At 34.9% G+C, this 17,496-nt stretch overlaps 2 protein-coding genes across 4 annotated transcripts; one reads left to right on the top strand and one right to left on the bottom strand.

The window, feature by feature from the left end:
* Window positions 1-897: 897 nt before the first annotated feature.
* Window positions 898-5,559, top strand: LOC130739792 (protein argonaute 7). 2 transcript variants are annotated; one of them, XM_057592202.1, is made up of 3 exons: window positions 898-1,435; window positions 2,448-3,690; window positions 3,835-5,559. In XM_057592202.1, exons 1-3 carry the CDS (start codon window positions 1,081-1,083, stop codon window positions 5,297-5,299), a joined length of 3,063 nt encoding a protein of 1,020 aa, XP_057448185.1. In that variant the 5' UTR covers window positions 898-1,080; the 3' UTR covers window positions 5,300-5,559. The 2 variants fall into 2 exon arrangements, with proteins under 2 accessions (XP_057448185.1, XP_057448186.1); XM_057592203.1 differs by having other exon boundaries at window positions 1,126-1,256.
* A 5,946-nt stretch (window positions 5,560-11,505) lies between these two features.
* LOC130739791 (F-box/kelch-repeat protein At3g23880-like) lies at window positions 11,506-13,880 on the bottom strand. 2 transcript variants are annotated; one of them, XM_057592200.1, is made up of 2 exons: window positions 12,617-13,880; window positions 11,506-11,912 (listed from the first exon to the last, which is right to left on the bottom strand). In XM_057592200.1, the coding sequence occupies exon 1, from the start codon at window positions 13,810-13,812 to the stop codon at window positions 12,634-12,636; it is 1,179 nt and encodes a 392-aa protein (XP_057448183.1). In that variant the 5' UTR covers window positions 13,813-13,880; the 3' UTR covers window positions 11,506-11,912; window positions 12,617-12,633. The 2 variants fall into 2 exon arrangements, with proteins under 2 accessions (XP_057448183.1, XP_057448184.1); XM_057592201.1 differs by having other exon boundaries at window positions 11,506-11,902.
* Between the last annotated feature and the right edge of the window lie 3,616 nt (window positions 13,881-17,496).

The raw sequence follows: 17,496 nt of genomic DNA, 5'->3' as shown, positions 1-17,496 counted from the left end.
TTCCAATAAAATAATTGAGGTAAATAAAAAGGAGGGAGAGGGCTTGTTTGGTCCTTTTGACCTAATTTGACTTCCAATGGTAAATGCTAGGTCAGTCTTGTGTGGAAGACAGAGTCAAGGACAATGTAAGATGATATTAATGCCTCTAACACACAAGATACTCTTATACAGACAGATTGCAAACTGCATACAGACAATACCTCTTTTGTGAATGGCATTTTCTACGCCCCCATTTAATGCAACTCAAATGTGCCTGCCAATTCTCTTTTTAATTTATTTTTTTCTATTGAAGTATACTGCCACGCATCTAAGAAAGAGTACTTCAAAACAAACAGATGATTAGTTCAGTTTGTAAGTAACTACATATTTGAATACTCGGTCAAAAATTGGGGTAAAATCATAATCATAATTTTTGTCTAACAGTCTTTGTTATCATGTATCTAAACATGCATTAAGATTTTAAGTTTTAGTTTGTGAATGAAGAAAACTCATTAACCTTGAAAGAGCTCATCTATATATGATATAGATATTTACGAGTTGATTACACATATAAAACATACATGTATTAAAAAAAGTGAATAGCAAAAAAAACTGCCAAAAAATAATAATGCATATTTGATTCCACTTTCAAAATTCACATTAGTCCTCAAAATCACATGAAACTATAAACTACAACGTTAAACTAGAATCTACAACTTGTGACTTTCCAAACATGTTTGTGTGGAACACACATCCGAACACAACATAAGAGTGTGGATAAAAAAAGTTTACTAAAAAATAAAATAAGAAAAGTGAGATAATATTTTATGTGAATTAATTAATATGAGAAAAATTGAAAGCATAAGCTTTATACTTTCAATTCCTTTTTATCTCAACCAAACATAGTATAAGTTTTAATTACCTCACCTTCTTCCCACTTCTCACTAACCTTTGGTTTGCTCTTTCTTCCTATTCTGTCTCTCTTTGAACAGTTCTCTAGTTTCTTGTTGTGGCATCTTCAACCTTGTATTCAAGGCATAGAATCCAAACCAACCCCATCTTCTCATATTCTCTTATTCTCTCAAAACTCCCAATCAAATAATGGAAGAGACAGAGGATTCCACCAATGCTACCCAGAAACTCACCACAAAAACAAGAAGCTTCATCAATGGAGCCAACTCTCATGAGCATCACCACTATCATCAGCATCATCATCTGCTACAGTACTCAGCTCAGGTTGGCTTCTGCAACAACAACAACCAGAACAAGTATCAGAGGTACTACCCAGCACTTCTTCCTCTACCTTCTCTTATACCTCTTCAACAACTACCTCTGATTCCACCCTTCCCTCAAAACCAGAGCATCAATTCAAAAACCCATTTGCAGAAACCTCCATGCAAACTCAATAGTTCTCCTTCTTCGGATTACAAGCTCTCTGAACCAGCTCTTGCTCCTGGTAAGTAGGAGCATTTTCCCTTCCATTTCAAACTCACCCTTTTGTTTGCAATCTTGTTTTGTTAGTAGAGAAGTTAAGAATTTGTTCTTTAGGCTTGCTTGTTTGGTTTACCTGGAAAAAAAGTTTCCTAATTTTCTTGAACTTCTCAGAGAAAAACTACTTCCTGGTTGTATCATATAGAAAGGAACATTGCATTTAGGTTGTAATTTATCTCTGAAGTTCAATGATGTTCGATTTGATCCAGATTTTGTTTTTATTTTGCTGCTTTTAATGTGAAGGTTTGCATGAGGACTCTGTTTTTCAAACAATAACAAGGCCTAACTACATTAGTAACTATGAATCTTTATTTACTCTCCTCTATATTGATGCTACCATTTTTTTGAAGCTTTAAGTGTGTGTTTGATTGAGCATTCTCAACCTTGAGCTTACCTATTGAATTGATTTTGGTTAAAAGTGAGATTTTAAGTGAAATGATTTATTTTTTGATACCTCTGGCTTTTTGTGATTGTGAAGAGTGATAATTTCTAAACTTGTTGATGCCAAAATAATTTGTAGTTGTTTCTTAGCAAACTAAGTTGTGGCTTAAATCAATTTTGAGCTAATATGTAAACCCAACTACTGCATGAGGAGAAGTAAGTTTGAGCATTTCAATCCAGATTAGCTTAGTGAAACATACATCGAAACATAGGTCCCAAATTTCTGTGAATTCACCAAGTGTTTGAAGTGCTCAGCTTAGGTTCCAAAATCCACACTTCAAACACTTGGTCAAGTTCTCAGAATTTGGAGAGAATAGTAATGATTAACTTGTGAATATTGGAGCATGAGAAAAGTTTATACAATCTAAAGGAAATTCTTTTAATAAAAGATTGTTTCTAAACACACAAACAACACAATGTTATGTAACTATAATTTATTAGAAAAATTTATCACCTCAACTTTTCTAGGTATTTTGTACTTTCTGTGGAAGCAAAATAAATTGGAAAAATGATGAACCATCTTGTTTCACATACAGATTCAGCCCCAAAGGAACTTCAGCGGCAAACTAAGGAATCCTTTAAAGGAGATGATGGGAGGAAACTCATTCCAACAAGGAAGCAACAGGACTTAATTGTTGCAAGGAGGCCAGACTCAGGTGGAAAAGAAGGTTCTGTGATCTCTCTCCTTGCCAACCACTTTTTGGTGCAGTTTGATCCATCCCAAAAAATTTATCATTACAATGTTGAAATTACTCCTCATCCCTCCAAGGATGTGGCAAGGGAAATCAAACAGAAATTGGTAAATAACAATTCTGCTATGCTCTCGGGTGCTCTGCCGGCATATGATGGGAGACAGAATCTTTACAGTTCAATTGAATTCCAAAACGATAAGCTTGAGTTCTACATTAGCCTCCTAATCCCAACAAGCAAACTGACTTCACCTTATGGAGAAATGTATGACTTGAAGGAGAAGAAAGAACAGCATAAACTGTTCCGGATAAATATCAAACTAGTCTCAAAGATTGATGGGAAGGAGTTAACTAACTACTTGAGCAAAGAGGGTGATGAATGGATTCCACTTCCACAGGATTATCTACATGCTTTGGATGTAGTTCTGAGGGAAAGCCCGACTGAGAAATGCATACCTGTAGGGAGATCATTCTACTCAAATTCAATGGGAAGAAGCAAAGACATTGGGGGAGGAGCTGTGGGATTGAGGGGATTCTTTCAGAGTCTTCGACCGACCCAACAAGGACTTGCTCTCAATCTCGATTTCTCAGTAACTGCATTCCATGAGAGTATAGGAGTGATTTCATACTTGCAGAAACGCCTCGAGTTTCTTCGAGACCTTTCTCAAAGGAAGACAACTCAATTAACTTGTGAAGAAAGGAAGGAAGTGGAGAAGGCACTGAAGAACATCAGGGTCTTTGTTTGCCACAGAGAAACAGTTCAGAGATACCGTGTCTACGGCTTAACTGAGGAGGCTACTGAAAATCTTTGGTTTGCTGACAGGGATGGACAGAATCTGAGGCTTGTGAATTACTTCAAAGATCACTATAACTACGACATACAATTCCGAAAATTGCCATGCTTGCAGATTAGTAGGAGTAAACCTTGTTATCTTCCTATGGAGCTTTGTGTGATCTGCGAAGGCCAGAAATTCCTCGGGAAACTGTCGGATGATCAGACAGCAAGAATACTCAAGATGGGCTGCCAAAGACCAGGAGAACGAAAAACCATCATCGAAGGAGTCATGAGAGGAAATGTTGGGTCTACCAGGTAACAAGATACAATAGTTGTTTCACTTTATTGAACATTGTGTATAATCTTGTACATTATTACTATGGAGCATTTGCTTTCTTTCTTTTTCATGTTTATGTTGTTTTGGTTTCTAATGCCTTAAAAGTAAAATCCTTTTGACAGTGGTGAGCAGGAAAGAGAATTCAAACTCCAAGTCTCAAGAGAAATGACAAAGTTGACTGGGAGAATTCTTCACCCTCCCAAACTAAAGCTTGGAGATGGAGGTCATGTGAGAAACCTTACTCCTTCACGCCATGACCGTCAGTGGAACCTTCTAGATGGCAATGTCTTTGAAGGAACTACAATTGAAAGGTGGGCACTTGTAAGCTTTGGGGGCACCCCTGAGCAGAAGTCTAATATCCCTAGATTCATAAACCAATTATGTCAAAGGTGTGAACAACTGGGCATTTTTCTTAATAAGAACACAGTTATGAGTCCCCAGTTTGAATCAAGCCAGGTTCTTAACAATGTCACACTTTTGGAATCTAAGCTCAAGAGAATCCAGAGGACTGCCTCAAACAATCTCCAGCTTCTTATTTGTGTAATGGAGAGAAAACACAAAGGGTATGCAGACTTGAAACGGATTGCTGAGACAAGTATCGGTCTCATAAGCCAATGCTGCCTGTACCCAAATCTGTGCAAGTTAAGTTCACAGTTCTTGGCAAATTTGGCCCTCAAAATCAATGCCAAAGTTGGTGGATGCACAGTTGCCCTCTACAACTCACTGCCTTCTCAATTACCACGCCTCTTTCACATCGATGAGCCCGTGATATTCATGGGAGCCGATGTGACTCATCCTCATCCTCTTGATGATTCCAGTCCATCTGTTGCTGCTGTTGTTGGTAGCATGAATTGGCCAACAGCAAACAAGTACATTTCAAGAATAAGGTCCCAAACACACAGACAAGAAATTATCCAGGATCTTGGTCCAATGGTGGGGGAATTGCTTGATGATTTTTATCAGGAGGTAGAGAAACTCCCCAACCGAATAGTTTTCTTTAGAGACGGAGTTAGCGAAACACAATTTCACAAAGTGATGCAAGAGGAACTGCAATCCATAAGACACGCATGTGAAAGGTTTCCTGATTATAAACCTCTCATTACCTTTGCAGTTGTGCAGAAGAGGCATCACACAAGGTTGTTTCCCTTTCCCGGTGAAACTGATCCGTCTTCCCCTCAGAATAACTTTTTATACGAAAACATTCCTCCCGGGACCGTGGTCGATTCAGTGATTACTCATCCGAAGGAATTTGATTTCTATCTCTGTAGTCATTGGGGTGTGAAAGGAACAAGCAGACCAACTCATTACCATGTCTTGTGGGATGAAAACCAGTTTACTTCTGATGAGCTTCAGAAGCTGGTTTACAATTTGTGCTACACTTTTGTTAGGTGTACAAAGCCAATTTCTTTGGTGCCTCCTGCATATTATGCACATTTAGCTGCATACAGAGGAAGACTTTACCTTGAGCGATCAGAGTCCTTAGGTTTGTTCAGAAACACATCTACATTATCAAGAGCTGCTCCTCCAAAGACAGCACCACTTCCTAAACTTAGTGAAAACATCAAGAAGCTCATGTTCTACTGCTAGTGATAACTCTTCTGGACATGCCATTTGATTTTTAGATAGTGTTAATTACATGACCAGCCTTTAGTTTGTGCAGGATAAAATATCAGTGGAGTATAAGAAATTGAAGAATATGTAATCTTTTCTTTGTCAAGGCCAATGATTCAAGTTGTTCAGAATGCATTTCTAACTGTTCATTTATTTTCTTGTTTAATTTTTACATTCATAAGATAATTAGTACTAATTTACATTTGATGTTGAAAGTTGAAACTGAATTACATCTGAACCATCTTTACACATCTGTGAACAAGATATTAGTGACACATGTATTCTGATTATTCTCATTTATTTAAACTTAAATTCTTCGATCGATCAACATCAAATATAAAGAAATATTTATATATTTTTGTTAAATTATTTCTAGCAAAAAAAAATGAAATGGCAGTGTCATAAAGCTCTGTCATGTGTGAGGTTTAAGGAAGGACTGAATCTACTTTATGAATCTAATGTTATCAATTTTACCTTGTATTTTTTGATGAATTTTATTATACTTTTTGAACATGTATCATAAAGTCATTTGATAGTAACCTTACTACTGATCGATGTAAAATTTGTATATGAAATGTCTAAGATATTCATATTCCTTATTTTTTTCTACTTCACAAAATATCTGCACAATTCTCTAGATAGTTGATAGAAGAAATAGAGAATCTTCAAATCAATCTCCACGTTCAGGTAGTTAAGCATCCAATCGATTATCGATGCATGTGGCTTGTCCATGCAGCTTTAACTTGTGAAACTAACCAAACATGGAACCACCATGGTACAACTAGTATTTGACATCACTGTAAAGACTAAAGACGGCTTCATCTAACTAAAATTATTAATGAACAGCAATGTCATGTCAAATAGAGGTAGATATGATGCTTTAATTTGCATAAATTTAAAACTAACTGGACCATTTTTTTCACCATGTCATGCAACCATCAAAGTGTAAATGGCAGAGACAAAGAATCCAAATATCCAAGCAAAAAGACAAACAAAGTTTATGGGTTTGCTGAAAAACCAAGTGTGTAAAAGAGTGTGGTAGGGTCCCACATGGAATGGTGGTACAGAAGCTCAGCTACAGACACGGCAAGTGCCAGCCCAATTTTATAATTAGAGATGCATTGTTAGAAGACCAGAAGAAGAAAAGATGTGCGTCATTTTAACTTAAGCAGAAATCTTGAGTTTAAGTCACTGTGAACTGTGAACGGTAATGGAGATGCGATAAATACTTTTGTGTAAAAAGCATAAAAGTTATATCAGACTCAAACATAATTTTGATTTAGTGAATGATACCATGTGATTTAAATAAAAGAAATAAAATTTTTTGGAGGGATAAAACAAAACAAGAGAGAGGAAATTAAAGAAGGGTTTGAAAAGGTGTTGGAGTTCCCTTTTTGTCCCTTGGAGCTTTCTCTCTTAACCTCTGAATTTGGGTCAGATGCTTTTCAGCACTGCACGTCCATGCAATGCAAGGGAAGGGACAGAAAGACTGGTAAAAAAATGAATATGGTTTCTGGCACTGACACAATGCATTGGCATTACTGAGATCCTATCACACTAGGAGGCTACTGGAGCAGTACATTACAAAGGGTTTGGGGGACCCCCTATGTACGGCACATAGATTCTTAAATAATGTTGCCCAATTTATTTTATTTGAAAAATAGGATTAGTGATAGTCGTATGAGTTACGTTGGCTAAAAATATGTTATGATTATCTAATCGAGTAATTAGGCATTAGGTTTATAAATGATGGGTTAACTTAAATGTATTCATTCATTAACAATGAGTTATTAAATGTATTCAAAAAATGATTATGATTTAAAAATAATCCAAACAAATCTAAAATGCATAACAATTATTTATAAATGATATAAATTGAAGTGCTGGTCTGCTTCTTCTTTTACAAAAAGAGGTTTGAACCCTAAAATTCTACCGTTCATGTGTAAAGAATTTGATTAAAATAATTAATCACTAGGCTTCAACAGTACGTAAAGTAAGCAAAAGAGAAGCATGAGAAAGAAAAAAAAGAAACAAAAGATACAGAGTGTAGTGTAGTGTTGGTGAAGGAATCAATGTTGATGCTTGTGTTACATCAGATGCTGCGATGCACAACAACCCATAAAAAGCAGCAACAGCCTTATGATCAGATATGATAGCATCAACCAAATGCAAAGAAAACCAGTGAGACAGATAAGCTAAGATATGACGTTGCTGCGCTCTATGCATTTGCATTTGTATTTTTAGTTCCCATCAATATCCTTCCATCCAATATCTCATGAATAAGTGATATAATATGTGATGTGACATAAAATATAGAAAAATAAAAAGAAAAAAGAGTGAAAACCGAAATGAAAGAAAAAGTGAAGTGTGAATAAATCATTACTCTATATCTCACTCCAATAACTCCTAGTAGAGCTACATTTATTTTAACCAGTTTCTTGGATGTCACTTTGAATGGTATATCTGTTTGGGTGTGGAGGGAGGAAAGGAAAAGGAAAGAAAGTCACATGATTGTTTAGATAGTTTGATAATTTTTTTTTGGTTACATGTGAAGTAATTAGATATATAGTTTGATATGAGAGGAGTATAAAGAAAAACGAAAAGAAAAAAATTAGTTGAAAAAAATTATAGTTTTGAAATAGAAAATTAAAAATATTTTTTATTAGTATGAATAATATTTAATTAAATTCTTATTTTTAGTAAGATTTTTTAATTTTAATGTAAAAATATAATCTAAGGGATTTTTGTCTAATCACATCAAAGGACCCTTCCTTCACCACTTGTGTCTCGATTAGAGTAGATTACTTCTATTGTGGGTAGGGATGAAAATAGGCTAGATTTTGCTTAAATAGGCTGACTTGTTTCAAAAATCTAAGGCCTAATTTGGACTTGTTATCTCTTATAAGCTTTTTTTTTCGGTCTAAGTCTTGATCTGTTAAATGTCTGGTCTGACCTGGTAGCCTATATAAGGACCTGATTTAAACATATGACATTAAGTATACCAACAATTCTATTTGTAAACATGTCAACAAACTTATAGCTAATGAGAAAAAATATAATAATATCATTATATCGTCTAAGTCAAAGTTATCAGTCTCTATCTATAGTGGTTTATATGGTTAAATAATTTTATAGTCTAACATGCTTAAACATATAAATAAGTCAATGAGGGGGGCGTATCAAGTGAGAGCAATGTTTATTGTGAAATATGAGATCATCAAATCGTGATCATTAAATTTAACATGAATGATCAAGATTAAAATATAAAGTCACATGACTTTTTAAAAATGTATGATCATTAAATGACATTAAATCTCAATCATTCGTATATAATTGTACGATCACGATTTGATGCTCTCATCTCTCACTATAAACATTACTCTCACTTGATACACTCTCAGACAATAAGTATATAATTTTGAGATATTATAATAGAAATTCGATGTAAAAATAATAAAATAAAATTATTTTTTTAAATAGGCCGGCCTATTAGGCTTATAATTTATAAGGCTTTTTGAGTGGCCTAAGCCTTACATGTTTAACTAAAAAAAACTTTTCAAAAAGCCTGAGTCTTGTCTATTTATTAATTTGGTCTGGCCTGACCTGGACCTGATGTAGGCTATAGGTCATAGACTCTTGTCGACGGCCTGACCTACTTCTATCCCAAGTTGTGGGTCCCCTAGAAATTATGCCCTCCTTCTCTTACTTTGAGCTCAGTTTGGTATTCTGAGGCCCAAAAAACTGAACTTTTCTTCACTCTTTTTTTTTGTGAGACAAGAGTTTTGAAAACTTGCCTCTAAACCTTATCAATATATTGACAAACATATTGACAATGGTATGTCATTGGATCACCTTTGGGCCCATTATTATTATGTTACCTTACTTCGATAAAAAAAAAACTTGTCTCATAATGATAATTTGGATTTGACCCAAAAAAACAAGAATGATAAATAGGATATTAACAAACATGCTCTTTCTCTACTAGCGGGGAATAAGGAACGGGTTATGACGAATTTTAGTTGTCTTTCATCCGATCCTAAATATTCACCAGACCAATTTATAGACCGTAATCCATTCACCCAAAACAATCGTTAATGTTAGAGTTTAACTAATACCTGTCAAAGTAAGATGATACCGGATTCGCTTGAATGGCACTAAAAAGAAAAAAAGTTATTTGACAAATTTTACCCTAAAACTTGCGATAATTACATTAAACCAACCATTTCACTGCTTTAGTAAGAAGTAATGCTAAGAAATATACCTCTACAAACTTAACAACACTGTACAAAGGCCATAGAAAGAGACGCAATCTTTCACAATCACAATTTTACACACTTGCATATCTCATTTTCAAATTGCAACTGACTAGAAAAGACTTACATAATGGGTACTGATCAACTATCAAAATATCCGTTATGTTCTAACCTAAAAATATACTTATAATAATTTAAAATAAAATTGAGTTACGGGCTATAGCGTTCACACTTCAGTTAAATTTTGGTCACATAATACTAAATTTGCCACATTAATCATAATATGAAGTGTCACTCTTACTTTGCTTTCCAAATTCTCTCGGAAGCACAATTCTATAATCTATCTCTTCATGAAAAAATATTCATAATTGTTATTCTAAATTAAGTTCAAAATAACAATTACACATTAAAATAATTTTATTCCTAATATAACATGAAAGAACTCATACTCTAGAAGAAAATTACTAACCAGGTTGGGAAAGCTTCATTCACAAGAAGAAAAAAAAGCATCAACCCAATCTCCAATCAACACAGATTTTGACAAGGAAAACCAACACAAAACCTAGATGAGGAAACACTATTCACAGAACAAAGGAAGCGCCAAGGCTGCAAAAAATTATGGATAAGGTTTGGCTTAAAAGGCACTACTACATAAAAGCTTCACCTCTTAGCGTATTGATATCACATTTAATATACAAGATGGAGGAGGAAAAATGGAGATTTGAACACGGATGTTTCAAGAGGAAAAACCAAGGACATATTAGCACATGAACCTTAAGCCACTCTCCCTCACAATGGCAAAACAGAATAATAACAAAAAGATATATGCAACAAAAAAGCACAGTATAGTAGAAGAAACTATTGTGTAATGTATGTGTCATAGATACAAGCAAGATAGGAAAACCTACTAAAGAAAATATCAACACTATGCTGGATGGTGAACAAATTCAAAGTAACAACTATTGCATAGAGAAAACATTCACAAGTAACAAAATAAATATAACTTAAAATGGGCTTGGTATGTATCAAAACAATCTCATTTTTCGGACACACAAATAATGACGACACCTTGTATACATCATAATTTTCATTTATCTCTAACTATCATACCTATTCATGTTCCTTCTTTGGGTGTCCACGCCCACTTCAGGTGCTAATCTTACTTTCTCATGTATGAAAAGTACAAGGAGAGATCGAATCCACAATTTGAAATAATATTGATAAACCAGAAACAATAATAAAAATTGGCTCTTTTTAAGATTTTCAAGAACTCTGAAAATGACATGAACAAGAACATTAGTAATGATGAAAAAAGAAAGAGAAAAGAACAATCTGAATGATTAAAGTGCTAAAGACAATGATAATGCAGAAAGAAAAACAAACAAAAGTATGATAATAGAAGGAAAAGGGAGCTAAATGCAAGGTCTCGGGGTTCCCTTTTGGAAGACAATCAAAACCATCTAAAACCAAAAAGAAACAACACACTCTTCGTCAGCACAATTTTTTTCTTTGCCAGATGTGAGCGAGCGCAACTAAACCAAAACACCAAAATAACTCAGATGCAGATAAACTAGAGCAACAAAGTAGGGGCACCAAGCTAACATAATGAACCATGCACAACTAAGTAAAAATGAACTGCATGACAGTTTAAGCATAGACAAATAAGTGGGGAGCAATAGCATTCGTTGATGTCTCATAAACTTCAACGATTTTTGAAGTCAACAATTGCATGAGGTTCAGTGGTCCTTTTGGTACCAAACCAATGTTCTTTTATAGTTAAGAACAAGAATGAGAGATAAACATTCAATGATTTCTGTAATCCAGTTCCCCTGGCTTTCCTGGTATTTAGCAAAGTAAGAGCAACTTACAAACCAAGTAACTCACAAATTATCAGAGTAAAGGTTACACAATCTGACTTAGAAGTATGTCTGAAGCATATCAATATTCTAATCAGATGGTAATTGATATAAAGGTTATTATCAAGATACAATACACTGCTTAAAATGCAGGCCATTGGTCTGTCCATCAATCCATAATCCCCTCTCATTAAATTATTTCTAGATACCAAACAAACCAGTCTAAGATATAAATGGAAGAAAACTTTATAGTTTCAAACAAAAGGCATTCAAGGATCCTTAACTAGTATTGAAGAGAAATAGGATAACTGGCATATTGTCACAATAGCTTTGGTATGAAATATAAGAAAAAAAACATATAATTCACTTTGTGTCTTCCCAGCTAGTATCAACTTCCTTGCTGTCACATCTTCCACTACTCTTGGTCATCACAAAAAATATACTTCAGAAATGAGTTCCCACTGTCCCACCTGAAAAATACTTGAAAATTCATAACAGAAGCTCCTAGTCAGTTACTAGTAATTACAAAGTGCAAACAAGTACCTCTAGAGGTAGATATTTGTGTAGAATTTCTGGCGAAAGGATACAATAAGAAACACAAGAAGATGGCATGAAGAAAGGGACTTTTTGTGTAAAAATTTATTTTGACAGCAGAACAAATTTTATTGAATGAAAGAATGATGGGAACAAACTCTCCCATCTAAGACGCCAACCACACCCTTACCAAAACAACATAACCCAAATACAACACAAACAACAACCACAGTAAAAGATGTTTCAATCAACTGAAAGGTGTATGTCTATTTTAGTGATTCAAAAACACCAAACAAGTTCTCATGGTATTATTATGAACTTATGCCCAAAAAGGAAAAAAAAAAAAACTATATCATAGGCTCATTAAGAATTATGTGCATGATAAGATTTAGTTTGTTTAGTGCATAATGTATTATGCAAGATTTGAAGCAAAAATGAATTTTGTGAGCAGTTAAGTGACATTTAAATAAGCATACTAGTGACTTGGCATCACATCCAGATCTTATTCCAATTTGAGAAAACTAAATTGACCACCTAATGAAATGCATGATTTCAATAAACAATGATCAAAATAATTAGAACAAACATGAAATGAAAACATGTAAGGTACTAAGAACCAGTTCATGGATCGAAGGATTCTTCAGACATACCATTTTACATCCCAATATCAAAAGCAAGGTGATATCAAACTTTCTACATAGGCCCCTGAGAACAGAGAAATACAACCATCTGGAATTTGTATTTGGAGACTTTTCAAAGTGCCATCTCTGGAATTGTAAAGAAATAACTCTGAACAGAACTTCACCACCAGTACTTGATCATCCTCAGAAATATGAATTGCACGAAGTCCTTTGTAATGGGGCAATAGTTCCGTCGCAACACTGAATAGTTTAGTCCAAGAGTTCTGATTTCCATACTCCTTCATAAGCCAAACATTCCAAACCAGGGCATCTCCACACAGGACGCACAAGCAATCCTTCAACACCCCCAAAAAATTCTCAGGCTCATTTCCATCATCAGGAGGCAAAATCTTTTGATAACTCTCTTTCCCCAAATTAAGAGAATTAATAAACCAATTGGACTCATGAGAAACCAACCAATTAAGAGTGCCATTCAGAAATTTTCCTGTTCCAGTGAAAGGGACACATGAAGGGAAGTCTTGAATCTCCCTCCAAGCATGAGTACCTAAAGTATGAACCTGGACTTGTGTTCTGTAAAACTCAGCATCAGTTTTGTTTTTCTTGTAACCCCCAGTATCAGAATCAGTTTCATAGCAGAGAACAGCAACTACTTTGTATCTATCAGCAAGATTATCGTAACCAAACCCGTATGTTATGAAAGTACCTACTAGGGGTCGATTTCTCAAACGCGGCAACTCTTTGAATATCCGAGTAGAAGGGTTCCATAGAAGAATACATCTCTTATAATTGAAGCACACCATGATGATGCCATGGCAAAAATCCATGACGAAATTGAAAATGTTACTCAGAGGGTAACCTAGCTCTGTGGCGGGGGCAGGCATGGCGGCGTTGAAAACGGAGAGGAGCGGGTAATCCTTGAGAAGGAATTTGAATCTGTCGCCTGGGAGGGTGTTGTAGCTTAAGAAGAGGCGGTGGCGGGTGAAGTCCGTCGACGAACAGCGGAGGTGGTTTTTGGCGAATTTGGGATCGGAGATTAGCGATTTCCAGGACTTGCAAACGCAGCGGAGTTGCAACAGCGATTTCACTGGGAGCCTGCATAGGATTTCCACTCCAAGTTCGAACGGAAGAGTTGGAAACGGCGGCGAGTCACCGGGAGGGTTGGAAGAGGAAGGAAGTAACCGCGGTCGTGTCCGTATTCGCGCCATTGATGAGCGGCGGCAGCAACAGCTAGATGAATGAAGACGCGGTTGCAGCAAAATCAATTTATATGCACTTTTGTGGTCTGGATAAAGGAGACATGATTAGGATTACACAGTGTAATCGTCACATAACACAATCATGTCTCTTATCTTATCTTATCCATTTATGTGTAAAAGTTATACTGATGAGGAGTTGAGTCAAAACTAATATTGACGGGATAATATGACATTTTGTTATTCTGTTTTAGAAAACTAATTTATGTAATATACTAATTGTATATAATTTATAGTAATATTAATGACTAATAAATATATAAAAAAATGATTTTAGTAATATACTAATTTCATTAAATAGTAATTAATAAATAATAAAATTAGTATATTACTAAAATTATTTTTTTATATATTTATTAGTCATTAATATTATTATAAATTATATACAATTAGTATATTACATAAATTAGTTTTCTAAAAAAAATAACAAAATGTCATCTTATCCTGTCTGTATTAGTTCTGACTCAACTCCTCGTCAGCATAACTTTTACACATAAATGGATAAGATAAGATTAGAGACATGATAAAATAAGAGACATGTTGGTGGTACTCTTTTTTCTTGCTAGGTTTTTATCCCAATGGGTTTTTCCTAACAAGGTTTTAATGATGCCCCTTCATGGGATACGTTAGAGGCCTTTCCGTGGGTTGGTGGTGGGTTTTGTGCACTGTTCAGTGTTGCACTTTGTTCTCTTTTTCCTTGATAAGATTGTACTTTACTCCAGTCTTGAGCTGTATTTTGGTTCAGACTTTCATTATAATAATATTCATTTCGTTTTCAAAAAAAATTAATTACTAGCTGTTATTGCTAAGATAAAACTATTTAATTAGTTACTCATAAATATAATTAAAAATAAAATAAGTTATAAGCGGTGAAAATATTGAATTTACTCATTAAAAATAATTTTTTATTATCATTTGCTGCTACTTAGCTATCATTATATTCGATATTTCTATTACAATAACAATAAATAAAATGGTTTAAAAAAACAATAAATAAAATAATTCTTCAATAACAGTAAAATAAACTATTTTATACCATTTAAAATTATTTATCTACTTATATAATAATTTATGATATAAGTTTGGAGGTTGGGGGGTCCTCTTCGTTAATTCAAGGATCGAACGAGTTAGAGGGCCCTTTGGCAGTGGATGAGGGATCTACTTTGGATTCAGATTTGGCCTCTTCTTCATCTTCATCGCTGGATTCGGGCACCGTTAGTGGGGGGGGGGGGTTTCTTCACGCGATCGAAGAAGGCGTGGCTTCTCGGTAAGGTTGTGGATTTAGTGTACGAAAGGAGCGACATGGATGTTATACGAGGTCTTGAAAAGGTTCTTGAGGAACATTTCATGCCATGATATGCTCTATTGGGGTATGCAGCTCTGCTGCTAGCACCTTTGAGGGTTTTTTGTGAGTTCCCTGCGGAGGTCGTTTCCCTTTTTTAGGGGTTGTTCTGTTGAGCGGGTGTTTGTTGTTCTTTGTTTGCTGGATTTTCTCGCTCTTTTTTGACCTTGGGGGTTCTGTCGTTAAAGGTTTTTTTGTGTGGATAATAATACAATCCCTTATTTTTCAAAAAAAAAATCTTTGAAAAAATAATACTTTTAAACCACGAGAAGGAGTCCTTAAAATAAAATTAACACGGGCTGGTCGGGGAGAGATGGCCAAGGCTATGGTACGGTGGTTAGGGATCATGTAGGGGAATGTGTCTTTGCAGTTTCCAGTTTCTCACCAACACGCACAGACCCAATGATTGGAAAAGCGGGGGCTTTGCAGATGGCATAGAGATTGGAGGTGGAACACCATGACTTTGTTAGCTGATGTAAAAAACCACCACTATGAAAAGTTGATATATATATATATATATTTGGGACCACCATGGACCACTACCACCAAGTGAAAATTAAAACATTCAAAATGAAATAGCCCCATTTTACTAAAATGTCCCTCTCTTCAACCTCTTCTTTCGAACTCATTTCTCTTGGCCAAATCTCCTCTTTAACGGAGACGGAAGATCACGTTAAGTGGGTAAGACCATTTCCAACAAAATGCTTCTCCATACGCATGACTCAGGGATTGAACCCTTGACTAGATGCTTAAAGAAGTTCAACTATCTATCGGGTGTGCTACACCTTATTGGTAAGAATACACTAATCTTGATAGTAAATTAAGTGTCTTATCTTACCTATTTTTTCAACGATAACAAGCATTTGAAACATGAAACAAAACAATCACAGAAATTATGGTCACAGAAATTATGCTTTACACTTCAAAGATGTTTTTTAGACACGAAACCAATCACACACTTAGCAAGTTCTGGTCAAAAGTAATTATGGATAGGGCCCCTAACTATACAATGCACTGCTTAAAATGCAGGCCATTTCAATCCACAATTCCCACTCAAAAAGTCATTTCTAGATACCGAATAAAACAGTCTGAGATAAAACAAATGAGTTCCCACCGTCCCCCCTGAAAAAGAATTGAAAAGTCAGAACATAAGCTCCTGGTCAGTTACTAATTTCTACAAATACAAAGTGCAAACAATTACCTATGGAGGTAGATACTATTGATGTAGTATTTCTGCATAATTATTGAACTTGTGCCTCATTGAACAATACAGTCTAAATTATTTAGGAAAATACACTAACAGAGTAAAATATGTTTCAATCAACTGAAAATATATATTTACTTACTTTAGTGATCCAAAAACCAATGAAACAAGTTCTCATGCAATTATTTTGAACTTGTGCCAAAACAAATCACCACTTCATTAAAAACCATGTGCATGATAAGATTTAATTAGTTTAGTGCATAATACGTGAAACTTGTGCAGCAATTAGGAGACATTTAAATAGTTAAGCTCACTAGTGACTAGGCATGATCCTGATCATAATTCTCATTATAGAAACATAAACCATTGACCACCTAATGCAATTCATGATTTCAATTCACAATGATCAAAAGTACAGAAATAACACATAAATAGTCCGGGGAGAGAGATCTGGAGGCGACGACATGGAGGTTCGATCTGGTTTGCACTTGCCAGTGCTTCCAACCACGTCCAGAGAAGAAGATGAACACGGCAGAGAAGATGATGATATACGGTGGAGGAGAGGAGGAAGGATTAAGTTAATAGATTTGCCCCAAATCAGCTTGAAATATTTAAAATTACTTTTAATATAGGTTAAAATCAATTCAAAAACCATAAAATAAATATTTTTGAAAAAATACTGTATTTTTATCATGTTGTAAAATTTATAATATAAATAGTTGGAGTCCCAATTTAAGAATTTTATAAGTTAAGATGACATGGAATAAACCTCCACTTGGCATCCATTTATTGGATATGAGAGAAACATCATTATAACCATCCTTCACCAACCATCATGTAAAAGTTTGCCTTAGAACAAACATGAAATGAAAACATGGAAGGTCCTGTTATTGGAACATACCATTTTACATCCTAATATCAAGATAAGGTGATATCAAACTTTTTACATAGACCACCGGGACAACCCAATGAGTGATATTATGAATTTGAGGAGTTTCCAAAGCAGGAGCAGATCCAGGATTTTAATATCGGGGTAGCCAAAGATTAAATACAAAATTTATTTTCTTTTCTTTTAAATAAACAATATTCA

Source organism: Lotus japonicus, chromosome 2 (assembly GCF_012489685.1).
Source record: "Lotus japonicus ecotype B-129 chromosome 2, LjGifu_v1.2".
NCBI classification, from domain to species: domain Eukaryota; kingdom Viridiplantae; phylum Streptophyta; class Magnoliopsida; order Fabales; family Fabaceae; genus Lotus; species Lotus japonicus.
This window is presented reverse-complemented; position numbering and strand designations above follow the sequence as displayed.

Bases quoted from the DNA above. Each gene is read 5' to 3' on its own strand.
- LOC130739791 (XM_057592200.1), bottom strand. From the start codon at position 13,812: ATGGCGCGAATACGGACACGACCGCGGTTACTTCCTTCCTCTTCCAAC.
- LOC130739792 (XM_057592202.1), top strand. From the start codon at position 1,081: ATGGAAGAGACAGAGGATTCCACCAATGCTACCCAGAAACTCACCACA. The intron at 1,436-2,447 runs GTAAGTAGGAGC...TTTCACATACAG, and splicing joins TGAACCAGCTCTTGCTCCTG to ATTCAGCCCCAAAGGAACTT. The intron at 3,691-3,834 runs GTAACAAGATAC...TCCTTTTGACAG, and splicing joins GGAAATGTTGGGTCTACCAG to TGGTGAGCAGGAAAGAGAAT.